General features: G+C 44.0%; 1 protein-coding gene across 1 annotated transcript in view; it reads left to right on the top strand.

Moving 5' to 3' along the window:
• Window positions 1-2,643: 2,643 nt before the first annotated feature.
• LOC129829209 (formin-like protein 1) overlaps window positions 2,644-20,288 on the top strand; it is a 65,809-nt gene continuing 48,164 nt past the window's right edge. The window contains exon 1 of the mRNA XM_055890866.1: window positions 2,644-3,528. Coding sequence (XP_055746841.1) covers window positions 3,370-3,528 — 159 coding nt within the window. The 5' untranslated portion in view covers window positions 2,644-3,369. The remainder of the gene's footprint in view (window positions 3,529-20,288) is intronic.

Genomic DNA, 20,288 nt, shown 5'->3' with positions numbered 1-20,288 from the left:
CCACAGGTTGTCAATGCAGCTTGTCTGATAAGTTATGTTGGCAGCATTAGTCACGTCTTCAAAATATTTCTGGTCTATGTAAATGCTAATCCTTGATGAGAATAAAAGCTTCCATTTATAAAAGCACTGATGGAGGGATTGTGCATTCCTGGTGTAACTCGGGCAGTTGTTGTTGCCATCCTGTACCTGTCCCGCAAGTGTTTGGTGTTTTTCAGAGTCAGTAGAAAGGCCTCTTTAGTGTCCTAAGTTTTCATAACTGTGACCTTAAATTGCCTACCATCTGTAAGCTGTTAGTGTTTTAACACAGGTGCATGTTCACTCATTGTTTATGGTTCATTGAACAAGCATGGGAAACAGTGTTTAAATCCTTTACAATGAAGATCTGTGAAGTTATTTGGATTTTTACGAATTATCTTTCAAAGACAGGGTCCTGTTTGCTGAGTTTATAAATAAATACTAACTTCTATAATTTGTCTTCTGTCGATTTGACAAAAAACGAACAAAAAATGTAATAAAAACAGGAAAATAATTTACAGAAGAGCATTCAATCAAATTGATTTATAAAGACCTTTTTACGTCAGCCGATGTCACAAAGTGCTATACAGAAACCCAGCCTAAAACGCCAAATAGCAAGCAATGCAGATGTAAAAGCACGGTGGCTAGGAAAAACTCCCTAGAAAGGCCAGAACCTAGGAAAAAACCTAGAGAGGAACCAGGCTCTGAGGGGTGTCCAGTCCTCTTCTGGCTGTGCCGGGTGGAGATTATAACAGAACATGGCCAATATGTTCAAACGTTCATAGATGACCAGCAGGGTCAGATAATAATAATCACAGTGGTTGTAGTGGGTGCAACAGGGCAGCATCTCAGGAGTAAATGTCAGTTGTTTTTTCATAGCCGATCATTCAGAGTTAGAAACAGCAGGTGCGGTAGAGAGAGTCCAAAACAGCCGACTGGAGCAGCAATATGACCAGGTGGACTGGGGACAGCAAGGAGTCATCAGGCCAGGTAGTCCTGAGGCATGGTCCTAGGGCTCAGGTCCTCTGAGAGAAGAGAGAAAAAGAGAAAGAAAGAGAGAAAAAAGAGTATCTACACATATTTTTTTTCTTCAGCATGTGACCTACCCTCCCACTCACGCACCCTTCCTACTCTTCCCAATGTTCCTAATTCTCCCCCCCCCCCCCTCCCCCCCTTTGCATCCTCGTATTGAGGTTCAAATCATACAGATAACTACACATTTACAGTAAAAACAGAAACTCAGTCACATTTTCAGACCCAGATGTCAGTGTAATTGCAAGAAAATATAGGACCGTTAAGTAGCAGCGTGATGTAAACGGTTTAAAATATCTACTTGAAAATGTTTAGAGAGTACGAGTGCAATTAGAACACTCTTTTCTTTGACATGACCCATTCTATGGTTGGTTTGATCATGTGACGATGTATCCTATTACAATGTAGTGTCTTGTCAATACCAGTAGGTGGCACCCTTACGGTGTGAATGCTAAAGGATTTTTTTTTATGGCCCTTTTCATTTACAAGCGCAACCCATCAAAGGCTAATAACACCACCATTGCTTATTGGTATTAGCCAGACATTGTTGTATTGTTTATAAGTAAGTAACAAAACACGGGCTGTTTTGCACTTTAATGTCAGTCTGAAAACTCTTGACAAGGAATGATTTTTTATAATTCATCCTCTTGCCCAAAATTCTTCTATAATTTACTATTCATAATATCATTGTTTCCTTAGGTACTAGGGTGTAATACTACATTATATAGCCTTGGTTTTATGTAGATCTCCTGTGCTGACCCGGTATGGTAAGGCCTACAGGTATCAACATAACCCTCATTACTTATTAAAGCCTTGCTTCCAGGTAATGCACCTTTCAGGAAAACACCATTCGCTGGATTATCAGCTGCCCTATGCCCTACTCTGAGCAGTGCCTAGTACAGTTATGTCACTGCTATAGAACTTTTGAGTCTGATTAAACCCCTGATCCTGTTTTGCAGCATGCTTTAGTTCACCTCTCAACGTGGGGTTGTTTTTGTAGACTTTGGGCATTATGAGATTTCCAATGATGTAACGAGCTAGTTTGAATAAGGCTTTGATCCACGTTAGATATGGTTCAACAAGCTGTAGAAGTTATGCCGCACCCCCACTCTACCTCTGGCAAGGCAGGCTTCAATTTATTACTGCGACAGAACATTCCCTTATTGCTATGTTATTCAGCTCGCACGTAAACAAAAGATGTCATATGCAATTTAATAGAAGTTTATACAGGACTGTAACCGTTTGGTAATGTTAAACAATCAATGATGGACTTGTAGCATCCACCGTTAGACATCTGCATTGAAGAACTGTTTGTCATCCAATTGAAGGATGGTTTCTCTCCATCTCTTCCTCCTTCTGGCCTCCTTCCCTCCGTCTTTGTCATAAAACACACTACCCACTGGGCACAGACGTCCATTCAACGTTGATTCAACGTCATTTCATTGAAATGACGTGGAAGCAACGTTTACTCAACCAGTGTGTGCCCAGTGGGTAGTCTGGTTTTGAGAAGTTGACTGTACCTGAACAGAAAGGCACTAGGACCCAGGAAACACCATCACTCTCCACTCCTTCCTTCTCTCTGGAGAGCTGCATATGGGGATGTTGCCTCCCCTCTCTGTCTGTCCCTGTTTCAGATGATAGAGAAGTTGGCTATGGACCTATGCCTCCTCGTCCTCTTCTCTCCTCCTCCGATATGGCTGCCAGGAGACCGGTTAACCCCAGCATCGTGTGTGGACACCAGTCAGAAGAGAGTGGCCCCCACCTCCTATCTTTAAGACCCCCAGCTCTCTTGGCCAGCTACTGCTGTCACTAAGGAACTAGGCTACTCTCTGCATAGTAGGAGTCTTTGCACCTCTCGACCCAGGAGCTCGACCTTTTGAATGTGAGTCTTCTCCGTGTCACACTCATACTCTCCCGTCGCCTCCCTATTTCTCTCTCTCCATCTCTCAATCTCTTGAGGGTTGTTCATGCCGCACAGGGACCTCGCTTGCAGGTCTGACACTTTTTCGTTGTTTGCTTTTGAGTAATTTTGCATCACCACTTCCCCTGTCTGAGAGGATGAAGGAGCAGGAACATTGGAGAAGATGATACTTTGGGCTGGCCTGCTCCGCTGGGGTTAAGCAAATAGTCAATGGTTGCCACATAGAGCCTCATCTCAACGGGAGAAGTAGTGGAAGAATACGTTTGGTTCACCACAACATTTGAGTTCCAGTGCTGTCTTAACTGTGAAGTCAGACTGGACTCCTGCGGGTTTACTGGTGTTTGTGACTGTGTGGAAGTAGCTGTGGAGTACCTGGGTCTGAGCATCTGGGATAGATAATCATGGGCAATGCCGCTGGGAGCATGGATGTGCCACCGGGGAAGGAGGTGAAGATGGTGTCGGCCCCCCCAGGCTCAGGGGCCCCCCAGAAACAGGCGGCAGGCCCCAGGCTCCCCATGCCTGCCGAGGAGGAGTTAGAGGAGCACTTCAATGCAGTGCTGGTGAGTCTGATTGCTGATGACACACACAGGGCCCAGAATATGGAGCCTGTGAGGGCACGCATGCAATTTTACACACTCCCATGCAGAAACAAGCAAAAATACAAAAGAAACAAAGAACACTGATCGTATTGAAAATGTGCACATCCCCAGGACAGGCTTATCAAAGAGCAGGGTACATAATGTGACTGTGGAAGGACAAAGAATAAGTTCTTTATTATCTGGTTTACAGTAGTATTGAGTTCATTGTATGGTCAGTTGGAGATGGATAAAGAGGAAGTTCTTTATTATCTGGTTTACAGTAGTATTGAGTTCATTAAAGAGGAAGTTCTTTATTATCTGGTTTACAGTAGTATTGAGTATATTAAAGAGGAAGTTCTAAACCATATTTGCAGTGGATCAGGTATAAAAGTTAAGCATTAAACAAATATTACCCCACCTGGTCTGTGAGCCTGTGACACAAGTTTTTTTTATTTTCTTCAAGTTTGTAGGTCAAAGATATTCATGAATCCCCCAATCCCAATTAGTTGTACAATTTCACTTTTATAACTTCAGTTGTTTGTTTGATCTACAGTAGTATTAAAACGTTAGGCAAGCCACATTTTAAAAGACGGCTTTCACTGTAGTAATATTAAACAGAACACCCATCCATTCACTTCCTAACACAAATATTTCCTTGTACTCGATGACAATTCCTCAACAGAACCGATCGCAAGTTGGGAATTCCTCGACTCCATAACTTGATGTGCCTGTGACTCCCTTCACTGGGCCTATTTGTCCTCGGTCTGCAAAGCCATATTATAGGCTAAACAACTCGTGGTCATGTTGACAGCCAAAAACCAATTGGGCAACAATGGCTCAACTACATTTGATACGTTGCTCAGGGGTATCAGTGCCATGGTATACCATTAAATGCATTCTTGTTTTTAGTCTCGCACATCTATCTTTATCTCATTGGTCCATATCCACTTGTTTGCCCTGTAGAGTTGCATCATAGATATAGAAACAAATAGATGGTGAAAGAGAAGAGAGCTACCTGACTATGTGCCCTTAGAAACCTTCTCTATAATGTCACGTGAAACACTTCTATAGAAATTACATTAGTGAGATAGCACAGTAGTTTGTTTGTGCACGTGTCAATCAATGTGCAATTGCAGCTGCCAGATGACACTGATATGCATACTATGATGTTAATTCATGTCAGTCTCATGGCTCATTTTACTCGGTCAAAATCAACGTCTACTCCTGTAATTGAAAGCAATCTAGACTGTTGACTAGATTGCAGATAACTTACTGTACAGAATCGATATCTGAACATGGTGATATTGTGAGGAAGGTATTACATACACACCGGAAGTCAGGAAACAGGTGCAGAAGGTGAGTTTAATAAAGAACCGATACAGATGAACAAACATGAGGAGCGTACAGAACCTGAGAGAAAACAATAACACCTAGTGACTGAAGACAACTGAGGGCTAAATAAAGGGGGAGTAATCAAGGAGGGAATGACAACCAGGTTTGCGTAATGATGGGGGAACAGGTGTGCGTAATAATGAAGCCAAGACCGTTGGTTAGTAGATCGGTGACATCGAGCGCCGGAGGGAGGGAGCAGGACTGTGAGACGATAGGTTACCTCGTTGACCCTGTGGAGGACCTTGAAGGGCCCCACAAACTGGGGGCTCAGCTTCCGGCAGGGCAGGCGGAGCGGGAGGTTCCTGTGTGGGAGCCATACGCGATCACCAGGACGGAACACTGGGGCCTCACTGTGGTGGCGGTCCGCCTGATCCTTCTGACGGCGGACGACACGCTGGAGCCTGCGCACCAGAACTGCGGAACCACTCATCCACTGTAGGGGCCTCGGTCTGGCTCAGAGTCCATGGAGCCAGGGCCGGCTGATATCCCAGGACACGCTGGAAGGGAGTCAGCCTGGTGGAGGAGTGTCGAAGTGAGTTCTGGTCGTATTCCGCCCAGGGAAGAAACAAGGCCCACTCACCTTTCCAGTCTTGGCAGTGACTCCTTAGGAACCTCCCCAGCTCCTGGTTGGTCCTCTCCACCTGCCCGTTGGACTTAGGCCGGTACCCGGATGTGAGGCTGACCGTGACCCTAGTTTTCCCATAAAGGATTTCCAGATCCGCGACGTGCATTGGGGGCCACGTTCTGAAAAAATGTCCTCCGGAAGGCCATAGTCCCAGAAGACCTGCTGGAATAGTGTCTCAGCAACCTGGAGAGCTGTGGGGAGACCAGAGAGAGGAATGAACCAGAATGATTTTGAAAATCTGTCCACAACCACCAGAATGGTGGTGAAACTGTCAGAGGGGAGATCGGTAACAAAGTCAATGGACAGATGAGACCAGGGATGCTGAGGCACGGGAAGGGGGAGGAGCTTCCCTGCTGGAGCGTGCCGGGGGGGACTTAGTTTAAGAACACACAGAACAGTTGATGTAATAAATAACATCCTGTGCCAAGGTGGGCCATCAATAATTCTCAGAGAGAGATTGAATAGAACGGGTGATCCCAGGATGTCCAGTGACAACAACTGTGTGCACAGGTCAACAGCCGCTCCCTTATCCCTGTGGGAACTTAGATGCGTTCAGGAGGACAGGTAGTGGGTAACGGGTTCCCTCTCCAGAGCCTGGCGAATGTCCACATCTATGTCCCAGACCACAGGGGATACGACGCAAGTTGGAACGTGAAAGCAGGTCCCCCAGCATTTGGGTGACCAGTCCATACTTTCATCCTCAACCATGAGATGGTGGGGTTATGGCGTTGGATCTGGTGCACTCGTGATGAGGAAGGGAATATTCTCCTGATGAATGGACTCCATGGTGAGGGTGAGTGGTGTGGTGATGTGTGTGATGGTTCCGGATTATACTGGTTTATTATCAAGGGCTTGGACCAGAAACGTAGACGAGAGTGGGTATAAGGTGGTATTAAGAGAGCAGGCAAGGGTCTGGTCAATAAAGTTCGCAGCGGCACCAGAATCCACTAGCGCTGTAGAAACAGTACCTGAGGGACAGCCAGCTAGTGTGATCGACACTAAAAAAAGGGTCTGGCAGAAAAATATGAGGATGGGATACTCACACCTGCCCCAGGGGGTGGAAGATCACGTGACCGCCCCGCTGCGCTCGTGGATCCCGAGATAGGGCGTACCGGACACTGCTGAAGTCCTCCTTGATCACAATAGGGACAGAGCCCCAGCTGTTTCCGTCTACGTCGTTCAGCCGCGGGGAGGAGTGTGACCCTTACCTCCATGGGCTCATGCTCTGGTACCGATTGGTCACCGAGGGAGGGAGAGAAGCGATGAGGGTACCAATGCTCCCAAAGTAGGTTATCCAGATGGATGGCCATCTCAATGAGTGCGTCCAAGGAGAGGTTGTCATCTCGACATGCCAGTTCTGTCTGGACCTCCTCGCGCAGTCTTCTTCTGAATAGTGTACGGTGTGCCGGCTCATTCCAGCCGCTGGATGCTGCTACAGTCCGGAAGATGAGCGTGTACTCGGCAGAGGTCTGGTCATCCTGCCATAGTTGGAATAGGTCCTAATCCCCCTCTCTGCCCTCCAGTGGATGATCGAAGATACCTCTGATCAGAGCCATGAACCCCATTCAAATCCAGCTCCCCCTCACTCCCAGACGGCCGTAGCCCACTCCAACCCCGCCCAGTCAGCAAAGAAATAACCGTGGCAACCTTGGACCTCAGTGGTGGGAGCGCCCATCTGGTGCACAAAATAGAGGTACCACTGGATTAGGAAGCCACAGCATTTAGATGGGGTTGCATCATATTTATCCGGGAGGGACAGACGGGCAACGCTGACCTGGGTGGACTGCTGAGTAGACGGGTGTGCTGGCTCACTCGGTCGACTGGTGGCAGAGTATCCTCCGCTAGATCAAGGCAATGCCTCTTGGGCATGTTTGAGACGTTGAAGACTGCGAAGAACCTCTTCCATAGCCTTTCCCAGTTGCGCCAGCTGGTTGTGGTATTGACGAAGTAGGTATCCCTGTTCATCAACCGTCTGGGGCCTGATTACCTGCTGCTTCCATTTGTTGAGGCGGAATTCTGTAACGTATAAGCTGGGAGTCAGAAAGCAAGTGCAGGTGGTGAGTTTAATAATAAACCGACCATAGCCCAATATACCAACCACGAGTAGCATATAGGCATGAAACACATAGTCAATACTGCCTGGGGAATGGAACTAAGGGAGTGACATATACAGTATAGGGGAGGTAATCAGTGAAGTGATGGAGTCCAGGTGTGCCTAATGATGAAGCGCAGGTGCACGTGATGATGAATGCCAGGTGTGCGTAATGATGAATGTCAGGACAGGTGGTTAGCAAACCAGCGATGTTGAACGCCGGAGGGGAGGAGCTGGAGTAGATGTCACAATAGCTCGGTATGTTTCATCATTACATTTACACTTACTGTAGATACATTCTATTATGTTTGTTTTGGTAGCCTATTGGTTGTCTTGGTTGTATTGGAAACATGTTGATGCTAGGCTGGCATTGCTTTTAAATGATTACGTGGGTCGACTTCTCCTTACAGAAGTAGATTGTGACACATAACAACGTGTTGTGGAACTCATGATTTGGCAAGACAGCTGTATCTCACTGTAGTAGGCTGTAGGCTATGCTGTGGTTGTTTGGATATACTTAGTTGGTTTACTGTTAATGTAACTAGCTTACATGTAGGTCACCTAGTGGTTAGAGCCTTGGACTTGTAACCGAAAGGTTGCCAGATTGAATCCCTGAGCTGACATGGTAAAAATCTGTTGCTCTGCCCCTGAACAAGGCAGTTAACCCACTGTTCCTAGGCCGTCATTGACACTGTTCCTAGGCCGTCATTGGCCTAGTTAAATAAAGGTATAATTTTTTTTTTTTTTGATTATGTCTTTATTGATCTGATATTTTGTTTACTAGGCCTACTACTTGACACCTCTGTTTTGTTCTGTTTGCATTCATTTGTTCGCATTTGAGCTTGTGTCGATATTCTAAGCCAAATTGCTATTCAGTATTTTTGTCTGCATGCATGAAAAACTGGGCTACTACTTTCAGCATTTAGTTTGCAATATTTTGCCGTTGACATCTGTGTACGGCCGCATTCACATAGAGTAATTCACCTATTACAAACAGCCTATCATTCTTGTAGCCTATATTCATTACCAAAACTGACTTGCTTTAGTGTAAGGTGCTGTCCATTGTGCTGATACAGTGGAGATAGGCTACAGATTTTGCACCAACCGGACGGTCACTTCAAAAGTACTCAGTGATCTCGGAGTCTCAGCATTAGAACTTTATGTTAATTGTGGTATAGTGTGATATAAGCAGAATTCAATATAATTCCAAAACAAGAAACTTGTCAAAATTGTGCCCCCTCTCCGATTTCAACTGCCCCCTTCGTCACTTTATCCTTGCGCCAGGTCTGATTAGTTGGTAATAGCAGCCGAGTATGCTCGCTATCTTATTTGTGCTTATTAGACACAAGTGTCAAGCGTCAAGGCCAACAGTTTCCACATATGACTTATACTATAGCTAGCTTCCTTTGTATGTAGCTTGCCTCTTATCTGACTGGTAGTTAGCTACTAGCACTGTTGTTGCGCAACCCAAGTGCTTTGGTCAGGTTTTAGAACTCTGAGATTTGGCTGAAAAGATAGCATTTGTAGCATTGTCAGAAATGCTACAAAAAGGTAGCACATACTTGGTTCTCAATGGACGGAAATGTGCACGTGAGAGTGATAAATTATACAGTTTATAAAAACTGTTGCACCTACAAACGCATTAAGTCTAAATGGATCCAAGTCTAATGGTCATCTTATGGACGCTGTTGCCTCGTTTTAATCCGACGTCTAGAATTTGACCTAGGTTTGGGAAAGAATTTGTCTAACGACCCTAATGCTAATGACACAGTCAAAAATCCGGTATAGTGGTTCTCAGTAACGGCCGGACGGACCATGACGAGAGACGTGTTGTGTAACTCCAACTTTATTTTCAAATTTTCATAGACATTTGTGTCATATTGGCTTAGATATGATGGTAGGGAAATCTGAAATTAACACTGAGCGTCAACCAATGCAGATACTATTGTGGGGGCTATCGCCTTCATAATAATTACCTGAGTCATTTCACCACATGAGGACAACTTTTTTCTTTCTTTAGTTATTTTTTGGGCTTGTTGTAACAATATCGCTGAGCCTACTTTTATCCAATCCTCTCCGAACTCAACAAGTGTATTAGGCTTTGGAGAGAGGTAGATACCTTGACAGAAGCTCAGAACTATGTACGTGGAACTAGACTAGACTATACTCTAAACTACAGATGTAGGATCTTACTTTGAGCCAGTTTGCTACAGCATGAAATATTCCTGCAGCAACGGAAAATGTGAATTATTATGTGGATTATAATTATTGGACATTTTTGTATGGATTGATACATTTTTCCGAAGGGAAAATCAAGTCTGAAATTTCATAGTGGAAATTACAAACTTCAGAAGCCTTTTTAAACTCAAATACACTACAAGTTTCCATTGCAGGAAAGTTCTCCTTAAATAGGGTGATCAAATGAAAATCATATGCAGTGGTGTAAAGTACTTAAGTAAAAATACTTTAAAGTACTACTTTAGTAGTTTTTTTCAGGTATCTGTACTTTACTTTACTATTTATTGTTTTGATAACTTTTACTTAAGAAAATAATGTACTTTTTACTCCATACTCCACCTGGCACCCAAATGTACTTTTTATATTTTGAATGCTTAGGACAGGAAAATGGACCAATTCACGCACTTATCAAGAAAACACATGGTCATCCCTTCTGCCTCTGATCTGGTCGACTCACTAAACCCAAATGCATCTTTTGTAAATTATGTCTGAGTGTTGGAGTGTGCCCCTGGCTATCCATACGTTTTAAAAACAAGAAAATGGTGCTGTCTGCTTTGCTTAAAATAAGGAATTTAAAATGATTTATACTTCTACTTTAACTTTTGACACTTAAGTATATTTTAGCAATTACATTTACTTTTGATACTTAAGGATATTTATAACCAAATACTTAGACTTTTACTCAGTAGTATTTTACTGGGTGACTTTTATTTTTACTTGAGCAACTTTCTATTAAGGTATCTACAGTCGTGGCCAAAAGTTTTGAGAATGACACAAATATTAATTTTCAAAAAGTCTGCTGCCTCAGATTGTATGATGGCAATTTGCATATACTCCAGAATGTTATGAAGAGTGACCAGATGAATTGCAATTAATTGCAAAGTCTCTTTGCCATGCAAATGAACTGAATCCCCAAAAAACATTTCCACTGCATTTCAGCCCTGCCACAAAAGGACCAGCTGACATCATGTCAGTGATTCTCTCGTTAACACAGGTGTGAGTGTTGATGAGGACAAGGCTGGAGATCACTCTGTCATGCTGATTTAGTTCAAATAACAGACTGGAAGCTTCAAAAGGAAGGTGGTGCTTGGAATCATTGTTCTTTCTCTGTCAAATATGGTTACCTGCAAGGAAACACGTGCCGTCATCATTGCTTTGCACAAAATGCGCTTCACACGCAAGGATATTGCTGCCAGTAAGATTGCATCTAAATCAACCATTTATCGGATCATCAAGAACTTCAAGGAGAGCGGTTCAATTGTTGTGAAGAAGGCTTCAGGGCACCCAAGAAAGTCCTGCAAGAGCCAGGACCGTCTACTAAAGTGGATTCAGCTGCGGGATCGGGGCACCCCCAGTACAGAGCTTTCTCAGGAATGGCAGCAGGCAGGTGTGAGTACATCTGCACGCACAGTGAGGCGAAGACTTTTGGAGGATGGTCTGGTGTCAAGAAGGGCAGCAAAGAAGCCATTTCTCTCCAGGAAAAACATCAGGGACAGACTGATATTCTGCAAAAGGTACAGGGATTGGACTGCTGAGAACTGGGGTAAAGTCATATTCTCTGATGAATCCCCTTTCCGATTGTTTAGGGCATCCGGAAAAAAGCTTGTATGGAGAAGACATGGTGAGCACTACCATCACTCCTGTGTCATGCCAACAGTAAAGCATCCTGAGACCATTCATGTGTGGGGTTGCTTCTCAGCCAAGGGAGTGGGCTCACTCACAATTTTGCCTAAGAACACAGCCATGAATAAAGAATGGTACCAACACATCCTCCGAGAGCAACTTCTCCCAACTATCCAGGAACAGTTTGGTGACGAACAATGCCTTTTCCAGCATGATGGAGCACCTTGCCATAAGGCAAAAGTGATAACTAAGTGGCTCGGGGAAGAAAACATCGATATTTTGGGTCCATGGCCAGGAAACTCCCCAGAGAACTTGATGGTCAAGTTTAATCCCATTGAGAACTTGTGGTCAGTCCTCAAGAGGCGGGTGGACAAACAAAAACCCGCAAATTCTGACAAACTCCAAGCATTGATTATGCAAGAATGGGCTGCCATCAATCATGATGTGGCCCAGAGGTTAATTGACAGCATGTCAGGGCGGATTGTAGAGGTCTTGAAAAAGAAGGGTCAACACTGCAAATATTGACTCTTTGCATCAACTTCATGTAATTGTCAATAAAAGCCTTTGACACTTATGAAATGCTTGTAATTATACTTCAGTATTCCATAGTAACATCTGACAAAAATATCTAAAGACACTGAAGTAGCAGACTTTGTGAAAATTAATATTTGTGTCATTCTCAAAACTTTTGGCCACGACTGTATACATTTACTCAAGTATGACAATTGGGTACTTTTTCCACCACTGATCGTATGTGGTTCTTGCCCATTCGTCTCTGTCAACCTTGTTTGACTTGCTAGGGTAAAGCTATTTGATTGCTCATTTGGATTCATTTACATGCATGAACTGCCTAACTCATCTGTCTTCTACACTCAGTTCCAATGAAGATTATTTGTAGGCTACACCAAAAACCTTGCTCGTGCACAGACAACTCCCAATCCCACTTTGCTCTGTAATTTAATATGACTCCAATCAAATGAAAGAGTCTACATTGTCTGGTCATTAATAAAAGTCCATCATTTACATAAGTTGCTACATAGGCAGTTGAATAGATGTGTTGTATTGCTCCATAACTCATACCTGAGATATAAACAGAATCCTACTAAGGTTCAAATCATGTGGATAATCTAATATGTGGTGAGTATATTCAATGTTATCGCTCATACATGATTGACTTGATTGAACTGTATATAATTTTCACACAGTGTACCCTATCCCTACAGTTCATGTCCAACGAATTAGTTTCCATGATTCAGAAACAAGGAGGAATAGGGGGCCAGCTACTGTAGGGCAGTAGCGGAACGCGTGTGTGTTCTTGAGAAATCGAACACTGGTCTGGAGTGAGATCTAGAGATCAGAGTTGTTGTTGTCATGAACCAACTTGGCAGTGGTCAAGGCTCAAGGGCTTGGGCATACATCCGGTGCCAGCTGCTGTGCTGTCAAATCATACTGGACCTCCCTGTGTGTCTGTCTTTGTCTGTGTCTGTGTCTGTGTGTGTGTACAGCAAATGTGAGTACTAAGTATACGGTATGTTTTGCATCTAACATACATGTCAACATGTCTGCTTGTGTTCGTAAATTCATGTTTGTAAATAAGGTGCACATGAGCACATTCTGCTGTGGTATGGGACTGTTCCTTTTTTCTGCTTCATCACTCTATCGTGGGGAGCAGTAAAGATAGATCATCCCCACCACACACACCCTTACCAAACGCCCCCGGACCCACCCCCAATCTTCATCTAATGCTCAGTGTGCATAGCAAATCTCAGATGGGCCAGACATCCTACTCCAGCTGCCTAGCGAGGAGGTTGGTTGGTTGGTGTGCAAGGATCCCTCTACAGTGGGCGATCTGTGCTACAGAGAAAAACATTCAAGGGAAATGTCACCGCTGCTCGATTTCACGACATATGTCCATTAATATGTTATTAACTTATCATACACTACTGTTCAAAAGTTTGGAGTCACTTAGAAATGTCCTTGTTTTTGTCCATTAAAATAACATCAAATTGATCAGAAATACAGTGTAGACATTGTTAATGTTGTAAATGACCATTGTAGCTGGAAACGGCTGATTTTTAATGGAATGTCTACATAGGCGTACAGAGGCCCATTATCAACAACCATCACTCCTGTGGTCTAATGGCACGTTAGCTAATCCAAGTTTATCATTTTAAAGGGCTAATTGATCATTAGAAAACCCTTTTGCAATTATCTTAGCACAGCTGAAAACTGTTGTTCTGATTTAAAGAAGCAATAAAACTGGCCTTCTTGAGACTAGTTGAGTATCTGGAGCATCAGCATTTGTGGGTTCGATTACAGGCTCAAAATGTCCAGAAACAAAGACTTTCTTCTGACACTCGTCAGTCTATTCTTGTTCTGAGAAATGAAGGCTATTCCATGTGAGAAATTGCCAAGAAACTGAAGATCTCGTACAACGCTGTGTACTACTTCCTTCACAGAACAGTGCAAACTGGCTCAGTACACAGGACCCTTCTTTGTTTACAGATGATCAGTCTTTGTCTTTTCAGGAGACTCGCAGTACAAACAAATCTTCTGCAAGAGGTCAAAACAGTGGGGGTGGGTGAAGAAAGTGTACAAGCCTAGAACCCACCTCTTCATTCAGGGAGAGGCTTGTCCACCTGGTTGTGGAGTGCAGAAAGGACCAGACGGTTGTCGACAAGGAACCAGAGTCACAGCTCCCTAAACCTAACATCTCTGCCAACATCACCACAGCACCAAAGCCCGCTAAACCAGCTGCCATTATCCAACAGAAGAAGGAGGTGCACCAGCTGAAGAGCACACCAGCTGAAGAGCATTGTGGTTTAGATATGGCTAGTTCTAATGGTGTTTTATATAATATGTTGTATAAGTGTACTGACAAGTGACCAAATGATTCCAGCTGCATAAGAAACCAATAAAGTGTCGACTTGAACCTTTGGATCATTTCATTGTGACATTCATGCCTTTGCATTTTGATAAACTAGCTACAATCTTACTGCTAAAACAAATGATACAGGGAGTTGGTGTATCATTTCAACTTTAATTTGTTGGCAAGTAAACATGTTTCAATAAAACAGTAGATTAGTCTGTCAATATAGCAACTAAGTAGACATGGCTTTTGTTCAGAACAACTTTTATTGCCTCTGGAGACCAAGGTGAGTTTACACAGCAGTATGCAGGAACAGTTATGGCAATGTATGACATATAGAGTAGAGTAAAAATACACTACTAGCGTCTATGATAAACACTACAGTTCAACAACAACAAAAAAGGAAATACTTGCATATGGTGTGTTTGGGTGGTGCAGTGATGTGTTCGCAGTCACGTTGATATAAGTGGAGGTTGTTATGGGACCCTTCACATCTATTGAGCGTCATCAACTTTTTTGTATCCAAGTAGTATTGTCTGGGAGATAAAGATAAAAAACGTTGTGTAGGGTCTGTGTTCCTCCTGTAGAAGCATGATGTATAATATGAGACATCTGACAGTCACATGTTAGCTAGCTACAACACACAGGTATAGTTACTCCAAGACTAATATGAGTCATAAAGCCAAAGTCATTCCTTCACTCTTTATCATCATCATCTAAATATTTCAACAGTTTTGCTCCTGAGGAGATGGACTGAGGTTAGCTAGGCTAGTTAGCTATAACGTTAAGACTAGGTATAGCAAACATAGCCAGCTTAACAAAATTGTACTGTACTAAACAGCACCGCCTTGTGTAAAAAGAGAGCTTATTTTGCGAGCTAGCTAAACAGCTTACCCGTTTCTTCCTGAGTCATGGTCTTCCTGGTCTAGGATGCCACCGCAGCTTGCTGGTCCCGCAATTATTTTCCCCGAGGCATGTGTCCTCCCAAACATGACCCGCCAAACCACACTTCTTAACACCTGCTTGCCCGCTTAACCCGGAAGCCAGCCGCACCAATGTGTCAGAGGAAACACTGTTCAACTGATGACTGAGGTCAGCCTGCAGGTGCCCGGCCTGCCACAAGGAGTCGCTAGAGCACAATGAGCCAAGTAAAGCCCACCCGGCCAAACCCTCCACAATCGCGGCCAGTTGTGACACAGCCCGGGATTGAAGTGTTACCTCTAGCACTGCTATGCAGTACCTCAGACTGCTGCGACACTCGGGAGGCCCACACTGCAGTTATTCTACAATTACTGCATCCAAAATACCACAGTCCACTGTAGTCACTGCACTTTTACAGCAGTTTTAAAACGGCAATCTTTTTTTGTAAGGGTACGGAGGGAGACTGGAAAAACACCCCAAATAGTGTCTAGCACTGATGTTTCCCTTTAAGTACAGCTGTAAAACTATCATGGCCCAGTCTGCACAAGGGGCCAGACTGTCCCAGTGTTAATAGACTAGAGACTCAGACTACTAAATTATACCAGAGTGTCAGATGCCAATCCCCCACAAGGGTGGCACTGTGGATATGTGTGTGGAAGGGTTGTGTGTGTGTGTGTGTGTGTGTGTGTGTGTGTGTGTGTGTGTGTGTGTGTGTGTGTGTGTGCGTGCGTGCGTGCGTGCGTGCGTGCGTGCGTGCGTGCGTGCGTGCACGCCGTGTCTGACCCACTATGCTCCCTCCGGGTTCATGTTCCATGAACAATCCGTTTGTCACATAATGACGGGCTGATAGTGCTGAATCAGATTAGCATCTATACCGCCGAGATCAGCGTGATTTAGGTGGTGATAATAACAAGGTGCTCCAAGGGAGGCCTTGGCTCAACCCTCCTCCCTCTCCCTATTCACATTTGTATTGAGCGTCTTTCCTCTGTACTTTGCATACCACTATGCATATTTCCCACTGTGCAATGCGGCTGGATGTGTAAATGTGCATCTGTGGATTTGCGTACTGTCGATACGCGTGTGTACGTGTGCTCCTGTATATGCATGCCAGTCTTTGTACGAGAGCATAAAAACATTAGGATGCAGCTTCCATGTGGGTTTGGATTTGATCAAAAGTGTGTGAATTTACTTGGAACATGTTTGTGTACACATGCTTGTATGAAATTATAGAGTACCTCTGAGAAACTGACGGCCATGTTGGTTTCTGCTCCACTGAGGCCGGAGAGCCAAGATGGCTCCACAGACCCCACATTGGTGGGAGCCAACCCAGGTATAAATCCAGAACCTCATACAAAGGACCTTTGTCACTAAAGCCCCTAAAGGTTGTTTGGTTGCCAGGTACAGCACAACAAGACTGAGCACAACAAGACTTGTCAGCTTATTCATTTCCATGCCCTAAAGACTGTACATACTGTATGTCAAAGTAATGTTCTATTAGTTTAACAAATAGCACGCAATGCAGGTATTCTCACTGTCACCTTTTCCACCCTCTCTGTAGTACTGTTAAACCCATTTGCCGGAATTTAGCCTCTCACATACTGACTGTTAGCCTTACCCCAAACTCTCAAAATTAATTTCCCCAACTCCCAAAGTTAATCAGAGACGGATAGGAGCTAACTGCCCTACCCCCTGAGGGGGCCTCTGTTAAACATGGCAGCTTAATTACAACAGAAGGAAGCGACATGCTCCCAGGCTACTTGACATGGCAGCCTCAACCACACTTCTTGAGGCCTCCTGATAGCCGAGACAGACAGTGTCCCTGGAGAGTTACGGAGCTAGAGCTGAGAAGCCTTTTTAAAGTGAATGACGGAATTGGAAGTGAAGCCTAATGTCTGAGTGCCACATTTACTTTGTTATGACAATGAGAGCAATTTGATTCTATACCGTATGCTGTCCCAAAAGTCTGCATGAATGCACGCTGTCCCAACAGGTGACTTTGACGCCATTGATTGCCCCTACTGTGCGCATGCACTACTGTAAAACTCCAGTAGGTTTCTCCTCTGTGCATATACACTACCGTACAACTCCAGTAGGTTTCTCCTCTGTGCATGTACACTACCGTAAAACTCCAGTAGGTTTCTCCTCTGTGCATGTACACTACCGTAAAACTCCAGTAGGTTTCTCCTCTGTGCATGTACACTACCGTAAAACTCCAGTAGGTTTCTCCTCTGTGCATGTACACTACCGTAAAACTCCAGTAGGTTTCTCCTCTGTGCATATACACTACCGTAAAACTCCAGTAGGTTTCTCCTCTGTGCATATACACTACCGTAAAACTCCAGTAGGTTTCTCCTCTGTGCATGTACACTACTGTAAAGCTCCACTAGGTTTCTCCTCTGTGCATGTACACTATCGTACATTTCCAGTAGGTTTCTCCTCTGTGCATATACACTACCGTAAAACTCCTGTAGGTTTCTCCTCTGTGCATATACACTACCGTACAATTCCAGTAGGTTTCTCCTCTGTGCATATACACTACCGTACAACTCCAGTATGTTTCTCCTCTGTGCATATACACTACCGTAAAACTCCAGTAGGTTTCTCCTCTGTGAATGTACACTACCGTAAAACTCCAGTAGGTTTCTCCTCTGTGCATGTACACTACCGTAAAACTCCAGTAGGTTTCTCCTCTGTGCATATACACTACCGTACAACTCCAGTAGGTCTCTCCTCTGTGCATATACACTACCGTACAACTCCAGTAGGTTTCTCCTCTGTGCATATACACTACCGTACAACTCCAGTAGGTTTCTCCTCTGTGCATATACACTACCGTACAACTCCAGTAGGTTTCTCCTCTGTGCATATACACTACCGTACAACTCCAGTATGTTTCTCCTCTGTGCATGTACACTACCGTAAAACTCCAGTAGGTTTCTCCTCTGTGCATATACACTACCGTAAAACTCCAGTAGGTTTCTCCTCTGTGCATATACACTACCGTACAACTCCAGTAGGTTTCTCCTCTGTGCATATACACTACCGTACAACTCCAGTATGTTTCTCCTCTGTGCATGTACACTACCGTAAAACTCCAGTAGGTTTCTCCTCTGTGCATATACACTACCGTAAAACTCCAGTATGTTTCTCCTCTGTGCATATACACTACCGTACAACTCCAGTAGGTTTCTCCTCTGTGCATATACACTACCGTACAACTCCAGTAGGTTTCTCCTCTGTGCATATACACTACCGTAAAACTCCAGTAGGTTTCTTCTCTGTGCATGTACACTACCGTACAACTCCAGTAGGTTTCTCCTGTGACTGTCCCTGTACAGGACTAGCCACCAGCCAACTCTAATCACAGTTTATTGATCCAACATAACTTATCAAGCCTGATTTATCAGAGCACTGGCTGTACCATTGATTTAGGATGCTGTTCGCTATTAGTTGTGCATCAGTTTTCACACCCCTGTGCGTGACACACATAACTTTTAACTGACCGACCTGATGTGGTTACAAAAAATATTTGTTTGGATGCATAAAAACTAAAAGGCCATTAGCCTCCTTCAGCATGAACTTATGTCTGACTGGTCATGTGAGTTGTTCCACTAAGATTGCATTTACAAAGTATCCACAGACCATAGACTTTCCTGAGAAGCCCTAGCAAGTCGTTGTATCTAAACAAAACAAGTAGCAATTCTGATAGGAAAATGTGTTGCTTTGGAGGCTTACCAAAAAGTTAACTGTGAGTGACCTTGTGAAGAACAATACCTCTCCACTGGTGGGACAACGTTTGTACAGAGTTACAGAAACTTACAGGGACAACAGGAGGATGAGAAGAGGGGGAGGAAGAAGAGGGGAAGGAGGAGGAGTGGGTTGGCGAGGTAAAAAGAGAAATATGTTTTGTCCTTAAGTGGGAGTCTCCTGTCGTCTAGCCCAGTTTTACCGGGTGGCAGGGCTGTGTTGGGTTATAATTAATACAGAAGGGTGTCCTGCATATGTGTGTGTGAGGAGGGAGGTGTTTTGGTTGGGGCAGGGCAGGTAGCTGAAGCCGGAGGCCCAACAATAATATAGGACAGTGTGGGTGTGTTAATGAACATGAGGAATATGGGGAGGTATGTGTGTTGCGTGCATGTGTGTTTGTGTTTCTTGGGGTGAAGGATCCCCTCTGCTGTGCCTCTCATTCATAACTCTCACTGTCACCAGAGGTAAAGTCGGGAGTCGGAAAGAATCCGTGAGAGACTTTGGCCTGACAAGGACACCACTGTATATTCTGCTGACAGTCTGCAATTCATTACCATGCACATAACTTAACTTCTCATGGCAGATGCCACCCTCACCAACAACAATCTGTTGGCTCTGCTCAGAGAAGGATAAAGTATTCCAGCCTGGTCCAAGATCTGTTTGGCCACTAGAATGGTCATTGTGACTAACAGCACAAACAGATCTGGGATCAGGCTAGAAGTCCTCAGGTAGTAGTGGTATTATTCCTGGTCACCTGCTGCTGTGACTGCAAGGTAAAGGCTTAGTCTAGGTTTATGTGTTGGAGAACGTGTTTACGGTTTCAACTACTGTTTAAAAATACAAATAAATGAAATAGTTGAGCACCTATGCTACCACAATGAACAATGATTCCTTTATGAATAGGTGCTATGTTAAGTCTTTCACTTTGTCTGACCGCTGTTTTGTACTGTAGGCAGTAAAAACATCAAAACAGTGAATCATACGAATGGCTTTTGAGGTTCAATATCAGTGAGATTGGAGACTGTTTCACATCTGACCTAATTCTAAAAGTCGGCTTACAATTTGCTTATTAATGTAGAGATCTTTAACGTAAAAATGTTGAACATTATAATACACTATGTTCATATTTTACTAACATTACATACAGTAAACCATGAAAAACAGGACATATACAGAATACTTCATTATGGTGAACAATGTAATAACGTTTACAGGCAGACCGTCTCTGCATTCTG

This window comes from Salvelinus fontinalis, chromosome 30 (assembly GCF_029448725.1).
Source record: "Salvelinus fontinalis isolate EN_2023a chromosome 30, ASM2944872v1, whole genome shotgun sequence".
In the NCBI taxonomy this organism is placed as follows: Eukaryota; Metazoa; Chordata; class Actinopteri; order Salmoniformes; family Salmonidae; genus Salvelinus; species Salvelinus fontinalis.
Note: the sequence above shows the minus strand (reverse complement) of the source record. Positions and strands in the feature narration are given on the sequence as shown.